Source organism: Perca flavescens, chromosome 1 (assembly GCF_004354835.1).
Source record: "Perca flavescens isolate YP-PL-M2 chromosome 1, PFLA_1.0, whole genome shotgun sequence".
Taxonomy (NCBI): domain Eukaryota; kingdom Metazoa; phylum Chordata; class Actinopteri; order Perciformes; family Percidae; genus Perca; species Perca flavescens.
In genome coordinates this window covers 4,144,577-4,165,000 of record NC_041331.1, presented here as the reverse complement: position 1 = coordinate 4,165,000, position 20,424 = coordinate 4,144,577, and the positions used below count along the sequence as shown (strand labels likewise).

The 20,424-nt window shown below is 40.7% G+C and overlaps 1 protein-coding gene across 4 annotated transcripts in view; it reads left to right on the top strand.

Moving 5' to 3' along the window:
* dpy19l3 (dpy-19 like C-mannosyltransferase 3) overlaps positions 1 to 20,424 on the top strand; it is a 72,710-nt gene that overhangs the window by 18,019 nt on the left and 34,267 nt on the right. For all 4 annotated transcript variants that reach the window (XM_028579680.1, XM_028579670.1, XM_028579698.1 and 1 more), the window contains 7 exons: positions 4,738 to 4,861; positions 5,080 to 5,214; positions 8,849 to 8,980; positions 11,214 to 11,315; positions 12,069 to 12,142; positions 15,289 to 15,447; positions 19,913 to 20,047. In XM_028579680.1, the coding sequence (XP_028435481.1) occupies positions 4,738 to 4,861; positions 5,080 to 5,214; positions 8,849 to 8,980; positions 11,214 to 11,315; positions 12,069 to 12,142; positions 15,289 to 15,447; positions 19,913 to 20,047 (861 nt within the window). The remainder of the gene's footprint in view (positions 1 to 4,737; positions 4,862 to 5,079; positions 5,215 to 8,848; positions 8,981 to 11,213; positions 11,316 to 12,068; positions 12,143 to 15,288; positions 15,448 to 19,912; positions 20,048 to 20,424) is intronic.

Here is a 20,424-nt window from a genome sequence, read left to right as displayed (position 1 = left end):
TAATCAACCCTTGATATTATGCGTGGATTATTTATTTCCATGTATGTTTTAATTATTAATTGGATTATCTTATTTACTTCCATCGGGAAATCTGTTTTGATTTCTTACCCATAGTAATCCCTTTTCATGCAGCATGTGTGAAATTCACGTGTCCCCAAATCATATTTTGGTCTCTGATTCTGGGAGAAAAAAATAAAATAAACTCCAGCTTAGAGCTCAAGATATTTGCCCCCAACGTCGTCTTCCAGGCAGCTTTGCCTAACTTTTAAGGCCCGATTACGGCTCTCCTTTTTTCCTGGCACACTAAGCTGTGATTCCTTTTTCTTCCCATGGTATACATCTCTGGTCACGTTAAGCAGTTCTAAAGTTACTGTCATAAGCTTTTAACACAATGATGTCTTTCTATATCACTTTTCAAGTTTATGTATAGAAGAGCAGTCACATAAAGCATGCACGTGGTCCTCATTAAGACAGCAGTGCTGATAAGGTCAAACACTGTAGAATCACCAGTTGTGAAGGAGAATCATCAGTTTAATGATCCACTTCAGCAGCAAAATGTTGCGAATGAGGCCGTTTTTAAAGATCCTAGTTAATTTATGCCAGGTGTGAATGTTCATGGTTGAGAGGAAAATAAAATACATTGTAACCACTCCTATTCAAGCTTTTATTTGTGACGTAAGAGTGCGGTAAATGTTTCAGTCTGTTGTTTTTGAACAGGCCAAAGACTTGATCTATTGTACATGTGTGAAATGTGTGGCCTGTCTGTAGCATTGTGTCACTCTTGTAGTGTGATTGCCAGTGACAGAAACAAGACTATCTGCAACAAGTTTCTTTATTTTGTAACTTTATAACAGTAACATTCCCGTATGTGAAATCCAATTAAACAATTAAATTAAACATGTTTATGTAGCGCACTGGAAACTATTTTTTTTCTAGTCAATTTCATCATATCAGTATCGCTCACTTAAAGGTCCAATGTGTGGGAATTTCTCCCATCTAGCGTTGCGATCATATATCGCAATCAACTCTCTCGCGCCACACAGTTCAAAGTACGTAAAGTAGTATCCTTTTCCTGGGCGAAGAAGAAATTTGGATTTTGAATACGTGTGGTCCTCCATGTTTCCTTCTCCAAACTTGCCGGGGCTGGGAAGCGACGATACCCATTAGCAGCGTTAGCAGCAGCTGTGAGTTTATCATGTGACAGCGAAAACATGAAAGGCGGAGTAGCATGTCCTGTATGTCCCTTACCGGCTAACGTATTTCAAGATGGAGCATTAATATGGAGCGTCTACCCCAGTTCATGCAAACGCAAATGTAAAATTTCAAGCCAAAAGGAATACTTGATTGATGGTGGTGGTAAATATTCATGAAAAAGGACAAGTTTGTGAATGGGCAACACAGATTTTGATAATGAACAACTAAACACGTTACACACTGGGCCTTTAAAATAAGTTGCTTTATGTACTTTTGTTAATTCATAATCTCTTTGACAAGGTTAAAAACATATTGTTTAATGCCTACAGACTGTGTAGGGGGAAACATGTTGTACTTGCCCTTTAAACAGGAAGCACTCTCTCTTTAAGAGAAGCTGAAGAGCATGGGGTTTACAAAGAGACAGAACCATGCTTGTATTGAACCGTGGCTATCTCTTCAATTAAACGTTGCAAAATGAAGATGGACGTGTTCCTGGCAGTTCATTCTGAGGGTTCAACATTTACAGCACTGCGTGAAGCGCCTGGTGCAGGTGCGTTTAGGGCGTGTCCAAATCCACTTTTGCTAGTTTGACGGTGGAAAAAAGGGTCCGTGCGCTGGGCGCATGGTTAAAAAGGGTTGTACTGAGTGACTACATTAATTCAGAGGTGTGTTTTGGGCATAACATGTAATAAACCAATCAGAGTGTCATCTCCCATTCCCTTTAAAAGACAGGCGTGTTTGGACCTTGGCGCATTGCTGTTATGATGGTGGATTTGCACCGTAATATTTTTATTTGTAATCTTTTGCATGTTTGTGTGCTGCTGTGCGTCCCTGTGTGTGTGTAACAAGCATAGGGTGTGCGCGCTGTGCACAAGCCTAGGAGCATTTTACTAATTTGCTGTTAAAATAACAACGAAATGCTGCGTTATTGACTTTAGACCAGGTTTTTGTTGGTCAATGGCGCGATCACTTCCCGCTGCCTGATAGCAATACTCCCAGAATGCACCTAAACACACCTCCCTGTAAGGGTGCAAAGATGGGCGCAGGTGCATTTGATATTTAAACAACGTGGGCGATGGACGGGAAATTGACAACTGTGTCGGTCTTAAACTAGCAAAGACACTTGCTTCAGGCTTTGCGCTGCGCTGTGCCGGGTTTTGACGAGGTTAAAAACATGATATTGTTTAATGCCTACGGACTGTGTAGGAGGAAAAATTGTGTACTTGCCCTTTAGGAGGAAAGCATTCTCTCTTTAAGAGAAGCTGAAGAGCATGGGGTTTACAAAGAGTCAGAACCGTGATTGTATTGAACCGTGGCTATCTAATTTTTGTGTGTCTACTGAATCAGATGAGATGACGTGATAATTAGTCAAATTTAGAAGTTGTTGGCAGTTGGATTTTTTTTCCATTTTATCTTTGGACAGAGCCGGGCTAGCTGTTTGCCCCTGTTTTCATTCTAACAGACATGAAAGTGCTATCACCAAGCCAAAGAAAAATAAAAAGGAATAAGCATATTTCCCTAAAAGCTGCCATGATCAAAAAGGAAACAGAGCAGAGTTTGAAGCATTTTAGTATTTCACTTGAAAGTTCACACACCTTGTACAGTATATTGCAATATACTACTAGGAGTTGAAGGGGAAACTGAGAGAGGTCAAAAAAAAACTTCAGGGAGATGATTGAGGTCAAAATGGGACAGAACAGTACAAAGGAGGTGTTGGATGGGATGTCTCTGCATTGCAGGGGGACCCCGAATTTCTTCTGAGCTGAACCCATTCTTCAATAGGTTTGACACCACCACCCCTGTGTGACCAGACAGCACGTCGAGAGCTACAGTGCTGCTCATGAGTATAGGAGCCCCTGCTAAAGTTGAATAAAAAGAGGAATAAAAAGATAATCTTTTGAGAAATTGATCTTAATGCCTTCATTGAAAAATCCGACCTTTGAGAACACCAATTTGTTTTGTGAATGAATAATTTATCGAAAATAAATACATGTTCTTTCTTAAAATACAGGGGGCATAAGTATAGACACCCCTATGTTAAATTCCCATATAGGCGGGCAGATTTAGATTTTTAAAGGCCAGTTATTTAATGGATCCAGGATACTATGCATCCTTTGGAATTAAAATAGCCCCACATTATCACATACCCTTCACCATACCTACAGATTGGCATTGGTTACTTTCCATAAGATCATCTCTCAATGCAAATCAAACCAGGTATTAGGCTAACTGAAATAAAACCATGCCAATCTCTAGGTATGGGGAAGGGTATTTGATGATGTTGGGGGGCTATTTTAATTCCAAAGGCCAAGGGAACTTTATCAGAATGCATAGTATCCGAATCCATGAAATAACTGGCCTTTAAAAATCTAAATCTGCCTGCCTCTATGGGAATTTAACATAGGGGTGTCTCTCCTTATGCCCCCTGTATTTTAAGGAAGACCCTTTATTCATTTTCGATACATTATTCATTCACAAAGAAAATTGGTGTCCTTAAAGGTCAGATTTTTCCTAATCTTTTTAATTAAGGCATTAAGATCAATTTCCAAAAGATGATTTTTTTATTCCTCTTTTTAGTCAACTTTAGCAGGGGTTCCTATACTCATGAGCAGCACTGTACATTTCCACTACTATACACTACACTACACACCGCTCAGTAACCGTTCACCTCATCGTGGTCCAAGCCAAAAAAATCCCCTTACTCTTCACCACTATTGTATTGCTATTTTCGGTATTTTACAGCTGATGCATGATTTTAAACCGCTGAGAAACGTCAAACAATCTGCTTCCTGTTTACCCCAGTGTATGCAGTCATGTGATATGCGTTGTCAGACATGTTGTCCTTCACATATTTTTATTATTTTATTTTGTAGTGTCTGCATATCACAGAGAAAATACTATGAAAAAAGTACAGCTCATTCCCTAATTCCTCCCCCAAACCTAATCTAATAGCGGGCACACACACACACACACACACACACACACACACACACACACACACACACACACACACACACACACACACACACACACACACACACACACAGACAGACAGAGTCTGGTTTTAAAAAGAGATAAGTGCTGGAAGTCATGTTAAATATTAAGAAGTAAAATAATATGAGAACACAATGTAAAAACATAAATAAGTAAAGAGCTGATAATAATCTCAAAGTGAAATCAAAAACAGACCGTAAACAGAGTAAAGCTCAAGACACATCGAGCCATTGGTCGGACAGTGACTCGAGTCTGTTCGGTGTGTTCTGTTTTTGCCGATTTTACATATATAATCAGCGGGGCGGGCTCTGCCGGCAGTCGGACTCAAATGACCCATCTGATTGGTGGAGCACTAACCCGGAAACGGGGAGCGGGATGAGCCTAACTAGAGTCTCTCAAAATCTGACGAAAATCTTTTAAACTGACCTTTGTTGATCTGAAATGAAGACATGGCCTATTTCCTTGGTTGCGACTTTCATTTATTTATTTTTTTTATTGATGTCCACCATCTCTCCACTCCTCTTTTGCTCCCTCTCTACCTCCTTCCAGGGTGGATACCACTCGTGTGGAGTTCACCATCTCCCTCAGAGAGAACTGGTCTCTGCCCTTCTTAGCGCTGCAGGTCACCGCTGTCACCTGTTACCTCCGGCCTCAGCTCACCGCCTTACAGCAGGTATACACACACACACCCACACACACACACACACACACACACACACTCTAAATCACAGCTATTGATCAAATTGATTAGCCTCGACAGCCTTTGACACATTATCTGCTCAATAATCTTCTGTCTAGTAGCACAGTAGGAAGTAGTATATATGCCATTAATCTAACCTGTGTGTCTGTGTGTGTGTGTGTCTGTGTGTGTGTGTGTGATTCCATCCTCAGAAGGTGATGGTGTGGTTGATGTACATGACAACTTTGTGTTTCTGTCTGACGTGGCAGTTCAACCAGTTCATCCTGCTCGTTCAGGCTCTCATCATATACGCCCTGGACTGTGTCGACTTCTTAACAACTACACAGGTACGTCTCCGAGATGGAGCAGACACATTAAAGGTCAGTTCCATGTATATATTGTCAGAACGGGATAAGACTCCAAAATGGCGCCCAAAACAAGTAATCTAACTATAAATCGGGGAATCTCTGTGTGTGTGTGTGTGTGTGTGTGTGTGTGTGTGTGTGTGTGTGTGTGTGTGTGTGTGTGTGTGTGTGTGTGTGTGTGTGTGTGTGTGTGTGTGTGTGTGTGTGTGTGTGTGTGTGTGTGAAACATCTCCTGAACCGTTCATCCAAATCTCCTTCACACTTGGTCCTGGGTACCCAAGGAACCTGGATGTTTAGGATTTGGAACAGTTTGGACAGCATTGGATAATGGATATTTTTTTGAGAAAAAAAAAAACCCGCTGCCATAATCGTGGCTCTTTCATGTCTACCCTTCGCATTAAAAGCTCATCTTAAATTCACTCCGAGCATTTCGCTAAGAGAAAACTCAATAAAAAGGCATTTTTGCCGTCACTAGATATCAAACAAAAGGCCAGAGAATATATTGTATTAAGTTGCTTTGAGCTGTAAATTCACTACTTCTAGGGACAGCAGAAGATAATGTCATATATATATATATATATATATATATATATATATATATATATATATATATATATATATATATATATATATATATATATATATATATATATGTGTGTGTGTGTGTATGTGTATGTATATGTATATATATGTGTATGTATATGTATATATATATGTATGTATATATATATGTATGTATATGTATATATATGTGTATGTATATATATATATGTATATGGAGCTAAATCAGGGCCAAATGTTTTGTTCATTTGAAAAAAATATATATAGTTGAAAAAATAAAGCTTGAAATTGAAAATTTAAGTTTTGGTCAAAACTTGGAAAAAATAAAACCATGTATTCAAACTTAAAATAAGTGTACCAATTTTTCTTTCAGTTTGAATAAAATATAGATTAAATTCTGGAATTATTTTGAATAAATTATAAATTTTCATTTTTCACTTTAATATTTGTTTTCAGTTCCACATTTCATGTTTTCAGATTCAAAACTTATTTTTTTTACACCTTCAAATCTTTTTTTTTCGGTTTCAAATCTTTTTTTTTTGTTTTCAGATCTGTTTTTCACTTTCAGATAATTTTTTTTCGGTTTCAGACTTTTGGCCCTGATTTTGCGTGGGGGCGTGGCTTCAACTCAGAGGGGCGTGGTATTATGAGTGACAGCCTAACAACGCAGGCAGAAGACTCCTCTGTCATGTTGACTTCAGGAAATGGTGTTACTGTGAGAACTATGACTGAATGCTTTCTATCCACTATATACATGTGATGTTTACTTAATAAACTGATGCAAGTGACAAAGTTCCATTTAAAAATTTTATTGGACAACACATGGTACCAATTACACTATAAGAGCAATAAACTGATTGTGCAGTTCGGCAGGAACAATGACTTCTCCCACTTCCATGTATGACATTGAATGTAGCACCACAGTATTCACTCGGCAGTCAGCATAGCGTCCGCTCCGCCAAGGCAACCTGCCGGCACGCAGCCCACAGGTAAGACATGTGAAAGATATTAGCCTTTTTGAATAGATACTTTGGGACATTATCCCGCAGTGGCATTTTTTTTTGTCATTAACACATAAAGGGAAAATAGGTGGACAGCTGGAAATGAAGCATCGCTAGCACAAAAGTTAGCATTAACTAACGTTAGCTTCACACTAGCTGGTGTTTTTACACCAATTTGTGTCCAGCTCAAGTTTTTTACTTTAACGTGTAGTGGTCTTTGTTAACCTCTGTTTGTCAGAATGACCATAACTCGACAGTGGCTGCCCGCAGCCGTACAGCCTTATAAATGTAAAACATTATAGATAACTAACATTGCTAGTGTTACCTTTTCATGGTTAGTTTAAACAACATAACTTGTCCTGGTCCGCTTTGTTAATCAATCAATCAATCAAAGCTTTTATTACGGACACACACCGTCCAGAAAACAGACAGTAAGACATACAAATACAAAAGACAAGTTAGTGTATTCTGATACTTAAGTTATGTGGTAGAAGCCTTCAAAGTTTGCCCACTTGGCATATTTTGTAAGGCATAACTGTCATGCTGTTACATGTAACGTTATAGTGTAAAACGTAATTTATCAGGTCAGAGCATTAATGTAAAGTCATATTTGTCTACTCTATAAAAGGAGACCTTCTTCACTGCAGCCAGTGTCAAGTTATGGTCATTCTGACAAACCGAGGTTAACAAAGACCAATACACGTTAAAGTAAAAAAACTTGAGCTGGACACTGAAATTAGTGTAAAAACACCAGCTAGTGTGAAGCTAACGTATTAATGCTAACTTTAGTGCTAGCGATGCTTGATTGCCAGCTTTGTCCAGCTGTCCACCTATTTTCCTTTTTATGTGTTAATCACAAAAAAAAATGCCACTGAGGGGATAACGTATAGTATCTATTCAAAAATGCTAATATCTTTCACATGTCCTACCTGTGGGCTGGTGCCAGTGAATACTGTGGTGCTATAAGTCATACATGGAAGTGGGAGAAGTCATTGTTCCTGCTGAACTGCACATCTGGCACAGTTTATTGCTCTTATAATGTAATTGGTACCATTTGTTGTCCAAAACATTTTTAAATGGAACTTTGTCACTGGCATCAGTTTAAGTAAAAATCACATGTATATAGTGGATAGAAAGCATTCAGTCATAGTTCTCACAGTAACACCATTTCCTGAAGTCAACATGAAAGAGGGGTCTTCTGCCTTCTTTGATAGGCTGTCATATAATGCCACGCCCCTCTGAGTTGAAGCCACGCCCCCACGCCAAATCAGGGCCAAAAGTCTCAAACCGAAAAAAAAATATCTGAAAGTGAAAAACAGATCTGAAACCGAAAAAAAAAAAGATTTGAAGTCGTAAAAAAAAAAGATTTGAAGCCGTAAAAAATTACTTTTGAATCTGAAAACATGAAATGTGGAACTGAAAACAAATATAAAAGTGAAAATGAAAATTTATAATTTATTCAAAATAATTCCAGAATTGAATCTATATTTTATTCAAACTGAAAGAAAAATTGGTACACTTATTTTTAGTTCAAATACATGGTTTTATTTTTTCAAAGTTTTGACCAAAACTTAAATTTTCAATTTCAAGCTTTATTTTTTCAACTATATATATTTTTTTTCGAATGAACAAAACATTTGGCCCCGATTTAGCTCCATATATATATATATATATATATATATATATATATATATATATATATATATATATATATATATATATATATATATATATATATATATATATATATATATATATATATATATATATATATATATATATATATATATATATATATATATATATATATATATATATATATATATATATATATATATATATGTATATATGTATATATATGTATATATGTATATATGTATATGTATGTATATGTATGTATGTATGTATGTGTGTGTGTATATATATATGTGTGTGTGTGTGTGTGTGTATGTATATATATATATATATATATATATAAAAAAGGCACTTCATATCAAAACGTTTGCCGACCCCTGCTCTAATTGTTTCACAGCACGATGTGTGTGTTTCTCTAGGTGACCACTTTGTACCTTGTTCAAGTGAGCAGTCTGCTGAGTGTGTGGCTCCTCCAGTTCTGTAACTCCATGATACTGGGATCGCTGGTTCTGAGCTTCATCGTAGCCGCACTCTTCATCAAACACTGCCAGGTTAGTGTGTGTGTGTTTTGTGTGTGTGTGTGTGTGTGTGTGTGTGTGTGTTAGATGGATACAGAGTAAAACATTTGAGAGTTTGAAATCAGAAGAGGCAGGATTTGGGAACATAGAGAATCAATATAACACTGTTAGTGTATCAAAGTCTCACAGAGGAATATCCAGACAGTTGTGGTAGCTTGTTTAAAAAAAAAAAAAAAACAGATGAAAGATTAACCTGCATGGTGTGAAGAAGCCTGTGCTGCTGTCTGCATTATTAATTTTTTTTGCAGAAGATAATTCTAATATGTATGCTGTAGACACATTTTCCTGTCAGGTCTAAATTTAATTTGGTTAAATCAGATCCTATCACAGTAACAATTACAGAAACATTTAACGTGGAATGGAGAGTCAGATGGAGGAAGGTTGAGAATCACAAATGGGAGAGAAAGATTTCACATCTGGCTTTAAATATGTGTATACAGTAACGCATGCTCTTATTGTGAAATGTTTCATTACGCAAGCATGTTTGACCCATTCTTATATGAATTAGAGGTGCGGACTAGAGGTGATTGACTTGGATTCCAGCTAGTCTTGAATTATGAATCTGATGACTTTAAACTCAACACGCAACTCCACTTGGACACCAGCAACTCGGGACTTCCCCTCGGACTTTAACACTTGACTTGGAAGGACTTGACATCCTCCCAAGGCCATACATTGAAATGTATGTACGTAATACTGCAGCGTATCGACGATTCTATTCCACACAACCGATTGAATTAAAAAAAAATTCTATCAGCTGTTGCTAATTAACATTAATGTCCAAAATGAAAGTTGCTGGCTTCTGTCTGTTTGATGTGCAAGCTGGCGTTTGAACTCGGCCAAACATCATTTGTCCAATAACTGTGGCATTCCTCTGTCACAAGACAGTGGACAGTATTGTTTTTGTAGTTCAACAAGACGAACAATAATATTAATAGCAACAATAATAATTTGATTTATATAGCACTTTTCCGGATTAGACACAAAGGGCTAGATTTATCAAGCCGTTTGCGTCTGTTTCCAGGCGCTAATTGGTCGCAAAGACGGACGTAACCGATGCGGGCTATTTACAAACAGGGCGCACTTGGGTAAAATTGCAGATTGTCTGCCACATGAGCGAGAAGAGACAAGTTATGCTTTCGATATGCGTTCGTGGGAGGGTCGTGGGAAAAGTGGGAGTTCCACCCAAAAAGGTGGGAGGATAAGCGCAAAGTGCGCCTAATTATATATTCCGTGGTATTTACAAAGACTGTCCATAATAGCGCGTCTCTATTCTGCGGGGGAAATTCTCCGCCTCTTAAAAGCAGGTCTAAACCAGCCGCAATCGAGTTTCCTCGTAGACCTTTATGCCGCTGGTGAAATGGCAACAGTAATTTGAGCAAGACATAGGCAAGGCTGAAAATGTTTTTAACATAAGAATCACACTTTGTCAGTGAACACAACATCATTTAGCGTTACAGATCAAGCAGCCATGCAATATTAGAGTTAGCTATTACCGAACTCGCATAAACAGACGCAGCGCAAACTGCGCTAGTGTTAGTAAATTAGGCCCAAAGTGCTTTCCAGATGCAAAAACAGAAACCCATGTAAGAATGAAATCAATTATTGTATATAGTTAACTCGCCATTAATCGCAATTTAATATTTCTAATCAGTTCTAAATGTACTTTAAAAAATGTTCGTATTAACATGGGAGCGGAGAAATATGCTTACTTTATGCAAATGTTTATTATTATTGCAGCAATCCAAAACAATGACAAATTCTGTTTAGAATATTCTCCAGAATAACCTCAAAGGTACTGTCTGCTCAAAAATGGCAAACTCAAGCCCATTCATATGATCAACTCAATAATTCTGACTCTGGACCTTACAACAAAAGTACTAAAAGTACGGACCTAATTAAAATCATTGAGTTTATTAATTTGAAATTTATGTTACTGAAAGCTGAAAATTACATTTTGTGAAAAGTGCGTAATGACTCGTTCGGAACTCGAAATTCAAGCAACTTTAGGAGTTGGACTTGACTTGACTTGGACTCTAGCTCAGAGAATTGTGAGCATCTCTGCATTTACCTAATACAAGGTAATAAGTAATAGGAAGATGCATGTGTATGTATATATATATATATATGTGTGTCTAAATGTAAAACTGCATTGAGGATATAAAATATGTATTGACTAATCTGGTGTTGCTGCCTGCTGATGCAGTCTGGTCTGAAGACAGGAAGCCTGCTGGTTCGTCTGGGCAAACTGCTTCTCCACAGCGCCCTGGTTCTCCTTCTCACCGTCACCATCAACTACCTGGCCAAGGTGCTCCTCCTCTTTTTTTATTCTCTCATCTCTCCCAACCCCCCGCCCCCTCCGCTCCTTTCGCCGCTCCTCCCTTTCCTGTATTATAGTGCTTTCCATTTACCTTGGAACTCGGGAGCCGGAGCTGGGAATGACGTCACACCCGAGTTGAATGCGTTCCATTTACAAGTCGGATTTTTATTGTTTTCATTAGCTCTAGCCAGGCTAGCCGTTGTTAGCAATATCAGTTTATAACAACGCATTACGCTGTTTTTTTGGTGTATACAAACAGCGTAACAACATGCCCACTGATGGGTGTACGACTGGTTTAGTGAGACAAAAATAAGACAGAAGTGCTTATAACTGTATATTACTACATCTTTCACTGCTGTTGATGCATGGGGCAGCCAGGTCAGATTTTTAGCTTGGGGAATTCAATGGTTGTCCGAGTTCCCAAGCTCAGAAATCCGAGGACAGGAGACCTGTTTCCGACGTTTACCTCGGAAAATCCGTCTTCTGAGTACAAATGGAACGCCTCCCCCCACCTCCCCCGTTACACTCTCCGACCTTTCTCTACTATTACCCTCCTCTACTCCGCATGTATCTAAAACTCATACTGGAGGTATGATGTGAGCTCTCGTATAATCTCAGAGTGGTTTATTTGCATATTTATACATCTGGGCATGCTGATCTGAGCCTTGACAAGATGACCTTATCTCTGTGTGTGTGTGTGTGTGTGTGTGTGTGTGTGTGTGTGTGTGTGTGTGTTTGCAGAAAGCACTACAGCTCAGATCAGACGAACACATCTTTAAATTCATCAAGTCAAAGTTTGCCTTGGGCCCGACAAGGTATGGACTCACACTCGTGGCAGCGTACACACACACACAAGCATAGATTCACGCGTGTCACACTTTTCTCTCATAAATCCACATTTTGCCACAGGTACATGCTCACAGACTGTATTACCCACTGAGCACCAGTATTTTAGCACCTGTGCAGTGTGTGTGAATAATAGATGTCGGGGTAACGCCATCAGGCCTCCCATCGATCAGATGATATCTGTGTGTGTGTGTGTGTGTGTGTGTGTGTGTGTGTGTGTGTGTGTGTGTGGTGTGTGTGTGTGTGTGGAAGATAGCTGCTCCAGGTTGGCAGATAACACAGCTCGCAACCCAACGCCACACAACTGGCCCTTCGATTATTCATGAGGCTGGCAAACACATTGCTTACTCTCCACTCTATCTTCCTCTCCGTCTGTTCTTGTTTCTCCCGATGGCTGACATTTCTTTTCTTTAACCGTTTCTTCTTTTTTTGGAATGCCTTGATTTTTTATTAGAGGTGTGAATCTTCACCGATCTCCCGATTCAATTTGATTACAATTATCACGTCTTCCATTTGATATCTCGATGCATCACCATGCGTCAAATAAATGTTTCTATTAAAGCCATGTAGGATATTTAATTCATAGCTTTTCAAGCTTAAAAACCAAGCATTCTGCAGTTCTCTAATACTACATAAATTGGATACATAAAACTACAGCACTGAGCACATGGCACTTCCTGAATGTGCAAAACATAACAGAATATGTAAACAGAAATGTTGTTAGGCCTACATTAAATTGTAAACAGAAATAATCAATTATGAGCCGGCCGATTATCGATGCAGCATCGTCCATGTCCACGATTCGATGCATCCATTATTTGATTCATTTCAACACCTCTAATCTCAATAATTCTCAGTATTGCCAATGTAATGCGGAAAATGTACTGCCCACTGTAAAAAACAACACAAGTTTATACTATACAGTCATGCCATATTGAGATAATAGATCCAGTTTATTTTGAAAACATTTGCTGTATCGCTTTTTCTGTCAACCTGACAGAAAAAGGCCTTTACGTAAGGAGACGTTTTGTAATTTGTGATAGAAACATGTAATATCCACATACATTGTCCATTTTTGCAGCTCTCTCTTCAGCTCTTGGTGGTTTTTAATTGCAGTTTTAATGTAGTAGTTGGAAGAACCAGGCCCTATTATATCTTGATTTAATGTTTCAATGATTGCACAAAGCTTGGATTTTTTAGCGCGTCAAAGCTGACCTAGAAATGATCTGGAGTTGTTGTTAGAGCAACAGATCCTCAGACCAAACCTGCAGTTAGCTGGATCCTGACCAAGACCTTTTAGGGTAACTTCATATATGAACCAATAGTCAAAAGTAATTCAGTGCATTTACTCAAGTACTTAACTTAAGTACAATTTTGAAGTCCCTGCACACACTGTAGTTAGTTACTATATCTTGTTGCATGTTGAGGGTCTTTCCTAAATACCTACTTCATATATGTAAGTGCAAGTGCCATATTGCACAACATATCAGTGCTGATCTTGGTTCTGACTCTCTGCTCATGTTGCCTTTTATTTCAAAATAAAAGTGCACTGTGTTCTTAGAACCAAATTAGTTGCATTATTAAAGGTCCCATGGCATGAACATGTCACTTTATGAGTTTTTTTAACAGTAATATGCATTCCCCCAGCCTGCCTATGGTCCCCCAGTGGCTAGAAATGGTGATAGGTTTAAACCGAGCCCTGGGTATCCTGCTCTGCCTTTGAAAATGAAAGCTCAGATGGGCCGATCTGGAATCTTCTCCTTATGAGGTCATAAGGAGAAAGGTTACCTCCCCTTTCTCTGCTTTGCCCGCCCAGAGAATTTGGCCCACCCATGAGAGAGAGAGAGACCTCATGGCTTGTAAATGAGCAAAGTGGTAGTTGGTCAAGGCCACACCCCCACCCTCCACCTTGCCCCCCTCTCTCCTCCTCAATAGCTACAGACACAGAAATGGCACATCCTTAGGAAAGCTCATTGTGGGACTGGCTCTAGTGGCTGTAATTCTGCACCAAGGCTGAATTTCAGGAAAGAGACTTCAGATACAGTATTAAGGGACCACTAAAGTCTATATAAAAGAGACTTCAGATACAGTATTAAGGGACCACTAAAGTCTATATAAAAGAGACTTCAGATACAGTATTAAGGGACCACTAAAGTCTATATAAAAGAGACTTCAGATACAGTATTAAGGGACCACTAAAGTCTATATAAAAGAGACTTCAGATACAGTATTAAGGGACCACTAAGGTCTATATAAAAGAGACTTCAGATACAGTATTAGGGGACCACTAAGGTCTATATAAAAGAGACTTCAGATACAGTATTAGGGGACCACTAAGGTCTATATAAAAGAGACTTCAGATACAGTATTAGGGGACCACTGAGGCCTATATAAACGCATCCAAAAAGCAGCATGTCATAGGACCTTTTAAAATGATCACTTTAGCCTAAAAAATGTTGTATTAGTTAGAATCAGAATCGGATGTATTGACCAGCAAAGTTAGCACTTGCTTGGTGTATATCAATAAACAATTATTTAAACAATAAACATTAAAAAGGGGATTAATAATAGAGCAAAGTACTGCTACAGTCAAAACATCCATACAGAGTAGATATATATTACAATAAAAATGATGTAAAAAGACACTATAACAAATATGTTATAACAACATAGCTGTTTTAGAAAGGAAAAGAAGGCTGTACGGTTTGTGCAGGTTGTGTTAAAAGATAGATCAGCGTCAGTTCACAGTTTATATAATATGTGCCATGGCCAGGGATAGTAGTCCCTAGTTAGGCCACATTTAGAGAACAACATCCTGGGTAGTTAGCATGAGTACAACTTTCATAAACATAAGCTTCATCAACAGAATATACTGATTGATAGACAAATGATCACCTCAGCAATGAACGTTAACCACCAAAGACTGAGAGACTAAACAAAAAATAAAACATATTGCATTGACAGTTTCAATTAACAGTTAAGTTAGCTCTCTCCTCCCTGTGTCATTTCCATTTCTTCTGTGTCCATCTTTCCCTTTCTCTTGCTCTCTTCCTCCCTTTCATCACCTCTTCCCCCACTCTCTCTCACTTCATTCATTTCTCCTCCCCTCCTGCAGGGATTTCGATGCCAATCTGTATCTGTGTGAGGAGGCCTTTGGCCTGCTGCCCCTGGACACCCTGGAGCGCCTGGCTGGGACCCTGCTGCTGTACCCCTACATCCTCACACTGCTGCTGCTCAGCGGCGTGTTTGCACTGGCTGCACTGCACAACCTGAGGTAGGTTATGGCTGGGGGGAGGGGGGGCATGGGAGGGGAGGATGGGGGGGAGAAGGCATCCTTTTGAAACTCCCTACTGTCACATGGAAATGGTGTTTGGCAGCTCTGTGTGTGTGGACAGTCTGGCAAGTCGGTGACTCGAGTATTTTCCGTGCGTTCCGTGCCGTCGTCCGTCTTAGGGGCCGTCGGTCTTCATTTTGGCCGACCTGACATGTTCAGTTGGCGGCAGGGCAGTCGGAAATGGCGAGCGGAATGAGCGTGACTAGAGTCTCTCAAAATCGGACAAAAAATCTTTGAAATTGACCTTTACTGATCTGAAATGAAGACAGATTCAGCAACTGCACGGCCTATTTCTCGCTTAAAATGTTTTCAGAAACATGTTTCAGTGAACTATTTTAGTACAATATGAGATCGTATTCTGAACGGCGGCCATGACAGTCTGGCTTTGAATTTCCGGAGAAAACAAACCCACATGATGCGTTCGTCCAGTCAGCTGCCAGTTTTAATTTTTTGGGCAACGATTCAGATTAGTGCCGCCTGCTGTTATGGATACGTATTACGTCTCTTCGGTGTGTTCGGAGGCACTTTTTGGTCCAACTCGAGGAGACTGATCAGTCCGACTTTTCTGCCGACGGTTGGCCGTCTGGTTGGTGTGTAACTGCCCTTGACCCTTGACTATCTGATATAAGTGATCTGTCATGAGTCCAGTATTTAGCAGGGATGCACCAAATCCAGGATTCGGCTTCGGAATTAGCTGAATATTGGGCTTTTTGACAGGGTTCGGTTTCTGCAGAGCCTTAGAATTTTTTTCTACCGAACCCTACGCTTGTACTATTTGCTGGTCGACGTGATGACGGCGCCGTTGATTACGGGAAGGTGTTTACGTAGGTGGACCGCTCAATGCAGTAGACTGTGAGAAAGTGGAAATGGAACTGGTGAGCATAAAAAGTGTAGTTTGGCAGTACTTTCAGTCAAAAGAAGGCCATTCAAGTCCAGCTCCATGTTCAATTTGCGATGCCGATTTGTCTCGTGGTGGAGAGGACCCTAAACAATACACAACATGGCCACTGTTACAACATTTGGTATGAAACATCGGAAAGAATACGAGTTGTGCATGAAGGAATCTACAGACAGCAGCCAAAACGCAGCAACCCCAGGGACGGCAAAGGAAGGACAGTCTCAGCTAAAAACTGGTGTTAACCACACAGTGCCTCTCCCGGGCTGTCAGCCGTTCTCTCTGAGTCTTCCTACAGTGGGAGCGGAGCAACCGAACGGCCGGCTGCTGCTCGTTAGCTAACGTTAGCTTTCTAATTTCACACACCCAACATGCCTTCATCATATACTGGTTAGAGAAAAGTTGCCAAGCAAAATTGTCACTCACATGGCGATAGCGATGTGCTTTCCTACGATGTGATAAGAGCGTGTGAATTCAACAGTTGTTACATTTAACTATTTTAGAGTCTGTGGACATTATTTCATTAATGTGTTTACTGTGTTAATGGACCGAGGATGGGAGTAGGATTCGGTATTCGGATTCGGCAGAATCTTAACCAGCGGATTCGGTATTCGGCCGAACCTCAAAAATCTGGATTTGGTGCATCCCTGGTATTTAGTGAAATTCAACACAGGTACACTGCCTGCACAGCACCAAACAGCAGATCCAGACACAGTTAGAGACTAGCTGGCGAACACAGTGTAGCATTTAGCAGCTAAAGAGACAGAGATTTCCCTCAGGAGCTGGTGAAGCTAAACAGAGTTAAAAGGAGAGTGAACAGAATTCATCAGGTGGACACAATACAACTCCAAATGAATGCTGATGTTGCTCTGTGTCTGCTGGATGTGTAAATAAGCAACTGTTTGCTAACACGTTCCTCATACCAACTTAAACGGTGGTAATAAGTCAACGTTGTGTTCACAGTAGGTTGACGTGTTCTACGGTTAAAATAATTATGTTAATACTTACTTACTTAACCATTCTGTTAGTTCACACACAGTATGCATTAGCAGCAGTGTAGAGTTGTATATCAAGAAACTGAAACTAACTGTATTTTTAACAGTTTCAAGCTCAGAAATGACTCTTAATTACACAACAAAGTGATAGCTCAGGTTAGCACCTGTTAGCCACTATTTAGTTTTAATTTAAAGTGCTCATATTATGCTCATTTTCAGGTTCATAATTATATTTAGAGGTTCTCAGAATAGGTTTACATGGTTTAATTTTCAAAAAACACCATATTTTTGTTGTACTGCACATTGTTGCAGCTCCTCTTTTCACCCTGTGTGTTGAGCTCTCTGTTTTAGCTACAGAGTGATGCATCTCACTTCTGTTCCATCTTTGTTGGGAGTCGCACATGCGCAGTAGCTAGGTAAGGACTACTAGCCAGTCAGAAGCAGAGTATGAGGGCGTGCCCTGACAGTACCTAGGTAAGGACTACTAGCCAGTCAGAAGCAGAGTATGAGGGCGTGCCCTGACAGTACCTAGGTAAGGACTACTAGCCAGTCAGAAGCAGAGTATGAGGGCGTGCCCTGACAGTACCTAGGTAAGGACTACTAGCCAGTCAGAAGCAGAGTATGAGGGCCCCCTGACAGTACCTAGGTAAGGACTACTAGCCAGTCAGAAGCAGAGTATGAGGGCGTGCCCTGACAGTACCTAGGTAAGGACTACTAGCCAGTCAGAAGCAGAGTATGAGGGCGTGCCCTGACAGTACCTAGGTAAGGACTACTAGCCAGTCAGAAGCAGAGTATGAGGGCGTGCCCTGACAGTACCTAGGTAAGGACTACTAGCCAGTCAGAAGCAGAGTATGAGGGCGTGCCCTGACAGTACCTAGGTAAGGACTACTAGCCAGTCAGAAGCAGAGTATGAGGGCGTGCCCTGACAGTACCTAGGTAAGGACTACTAGCCAGTCAGAAGCAGAGTATGAGGGCGTGCCCTGACAGTACCTAGGTAAGGACTACTAGCCAGTCAGAAGCAGAGTATGAGGGCGTGCCCTGACAGTACCTAGGTAAGGACTACTAGCCAGTCAGAAGCAGAGTATGAGGGCGTGCCCTGACAGTACCTAGGTAAGGACTACTAGCCAGTCAGAAGCAGAGTATGAGGGCGTGCCCTGACAGTACCTAGGTAAGGACTACTAGCCAGTCAGAAGCAGAGTATGAGGGCGCCCTGACAGTACCTAGGTAAGGACTACTAGCCAGTCAGAAGCAGAGTATGAGGGCGTCCTGACAGTACCTAGGTAAGGACTACTAGCCAGTCAGAAGCAGAGTATGAGGGCGCGTGCCCTGACAGTACCTAGGTAAGGACTACTAGCCAGTCAGAAGCAGAGTATGAGGGCGTGCCCTGACAGTACCTAGGTAAGGACTACTAGCCAGTCAGAAGCAGAGTATGAGGGCGTGCCCCTGACAGTACCTAGGTAAGGACTACTAGCCAGTCAGAAGCAGAGTATGAGGGCGTGCCCTGACAGTACCTAGGTAAGGACTACTAGCCAGTCAGAAGCAGAGTATGAGGGCGTGCCACGCTAGCAGCTAGGCGAGCATTATAACGTGTGTTCCAAAGTGACCACGTTGGTCTCTGAAGTAAAGGCTGGACTACAATAGAGCTGTTTGGAGCAGTTTGTGAACAGTGTTTTCTGTTGGAGATGGTAAGTCCCTTTGGGGTGGACTTTGGGCTTTTTCACTTTGTAAACCTATAACGTGCACAAAGATATATAACACAATAAAGGAAAGGAAAAAGCCAAAAAGCATAATATGAGCACTTTAATCCTCAAACTTGGCGCTGGATGTACAAGTTTGTGGACGTCCTTTTTTGGGCAAGTTGGTGAAAGGAGATAGTGAAATGTAAAGGAACGGAGAGTCTCAGCCCTTGCAGAAAGTAAAAGGAGTTTTGGTTTAGAAGCGGACCCAGTGGTAGTCACTGCACATCACTGCAGGTTTAGTAATGCCATTATTGCTTCATGCTCGGGGAAAACAGAATATTCTACCAGCCGGCCTCTCAAAGCTTCTTTTGCCTGTGGTGCGAGGTGAGGGGCCGCAGTGAACTAATCACATTAGCATATCAACTCGCCCACTGCTGTTGGACGGCTGGAATACTAACCTCACAGAACAAAGGGCTATTTGCCAATTCAGGAATTAATTTAATCCAGTTTACCCCACCTCACGTACGTAGAAGGGAGAGCCAGACTGGATTTGTATTCAAATGGGAGCCAGTGTCCGTCAGATTCTGTGCGGGAGGCCAAACCGGGGGAGTGACATCATTGCCCTCGGGCCTGTCTGTGTTTGTCTGCGTACTGACTCCTGCAGACACAAACGCTCGTGGCTCTGCATCACTGCGTGTCCGCTTGTGCGCAAAACAGCTAATGAAATCTGAAATCTGAATAATATCCATTCCACCCACCTACCCTTCTGCCTCTCTTCTCGAGCGTCTGGCTGGAATGTTTTATGTCCTGCTGCCTTTTTTGTTGTTGTTTCTCAGCCGACCTAAAGGGGGAGGATCGGCCGAGGAGAAGAAAGGAGCCGCAGACGGGCGAGTGGTGGCTCTTCGTCCAGATGTGGCCTACAATCTGTTGCATACACTGTTCTACGGCCTCCTGGCTTTCAGCACCATGAGGTGAGCTCATGGCCATCAGTGGTGTAAATCGCAAGTTTGATTACGATATTATATTGATTCTTTGGACAACGATACGATATTTGCCGCTATCTTAAAGTCTGCTACGATTTTTCCATTGAACACAAACATTTTATTTTTTAAACACACTGCACACCGGCAGAGAGAGGGATTTCTAAACTGCACTTTCTGCCCTCCACCACTCATAAAAAAATAGCTTGTTCCTTAGGAACGGTATGACAGAAAATGTTAGTGGTTTTGTAACTGTGACTTTTTCAAACGGTGTGACTACTTTGAAACCGGTAACCGGCCCATGTCTATATGAGACACTTTCATATCAACTCAAAAAAGCAACCAAAATATGATTGGATGATTTTATT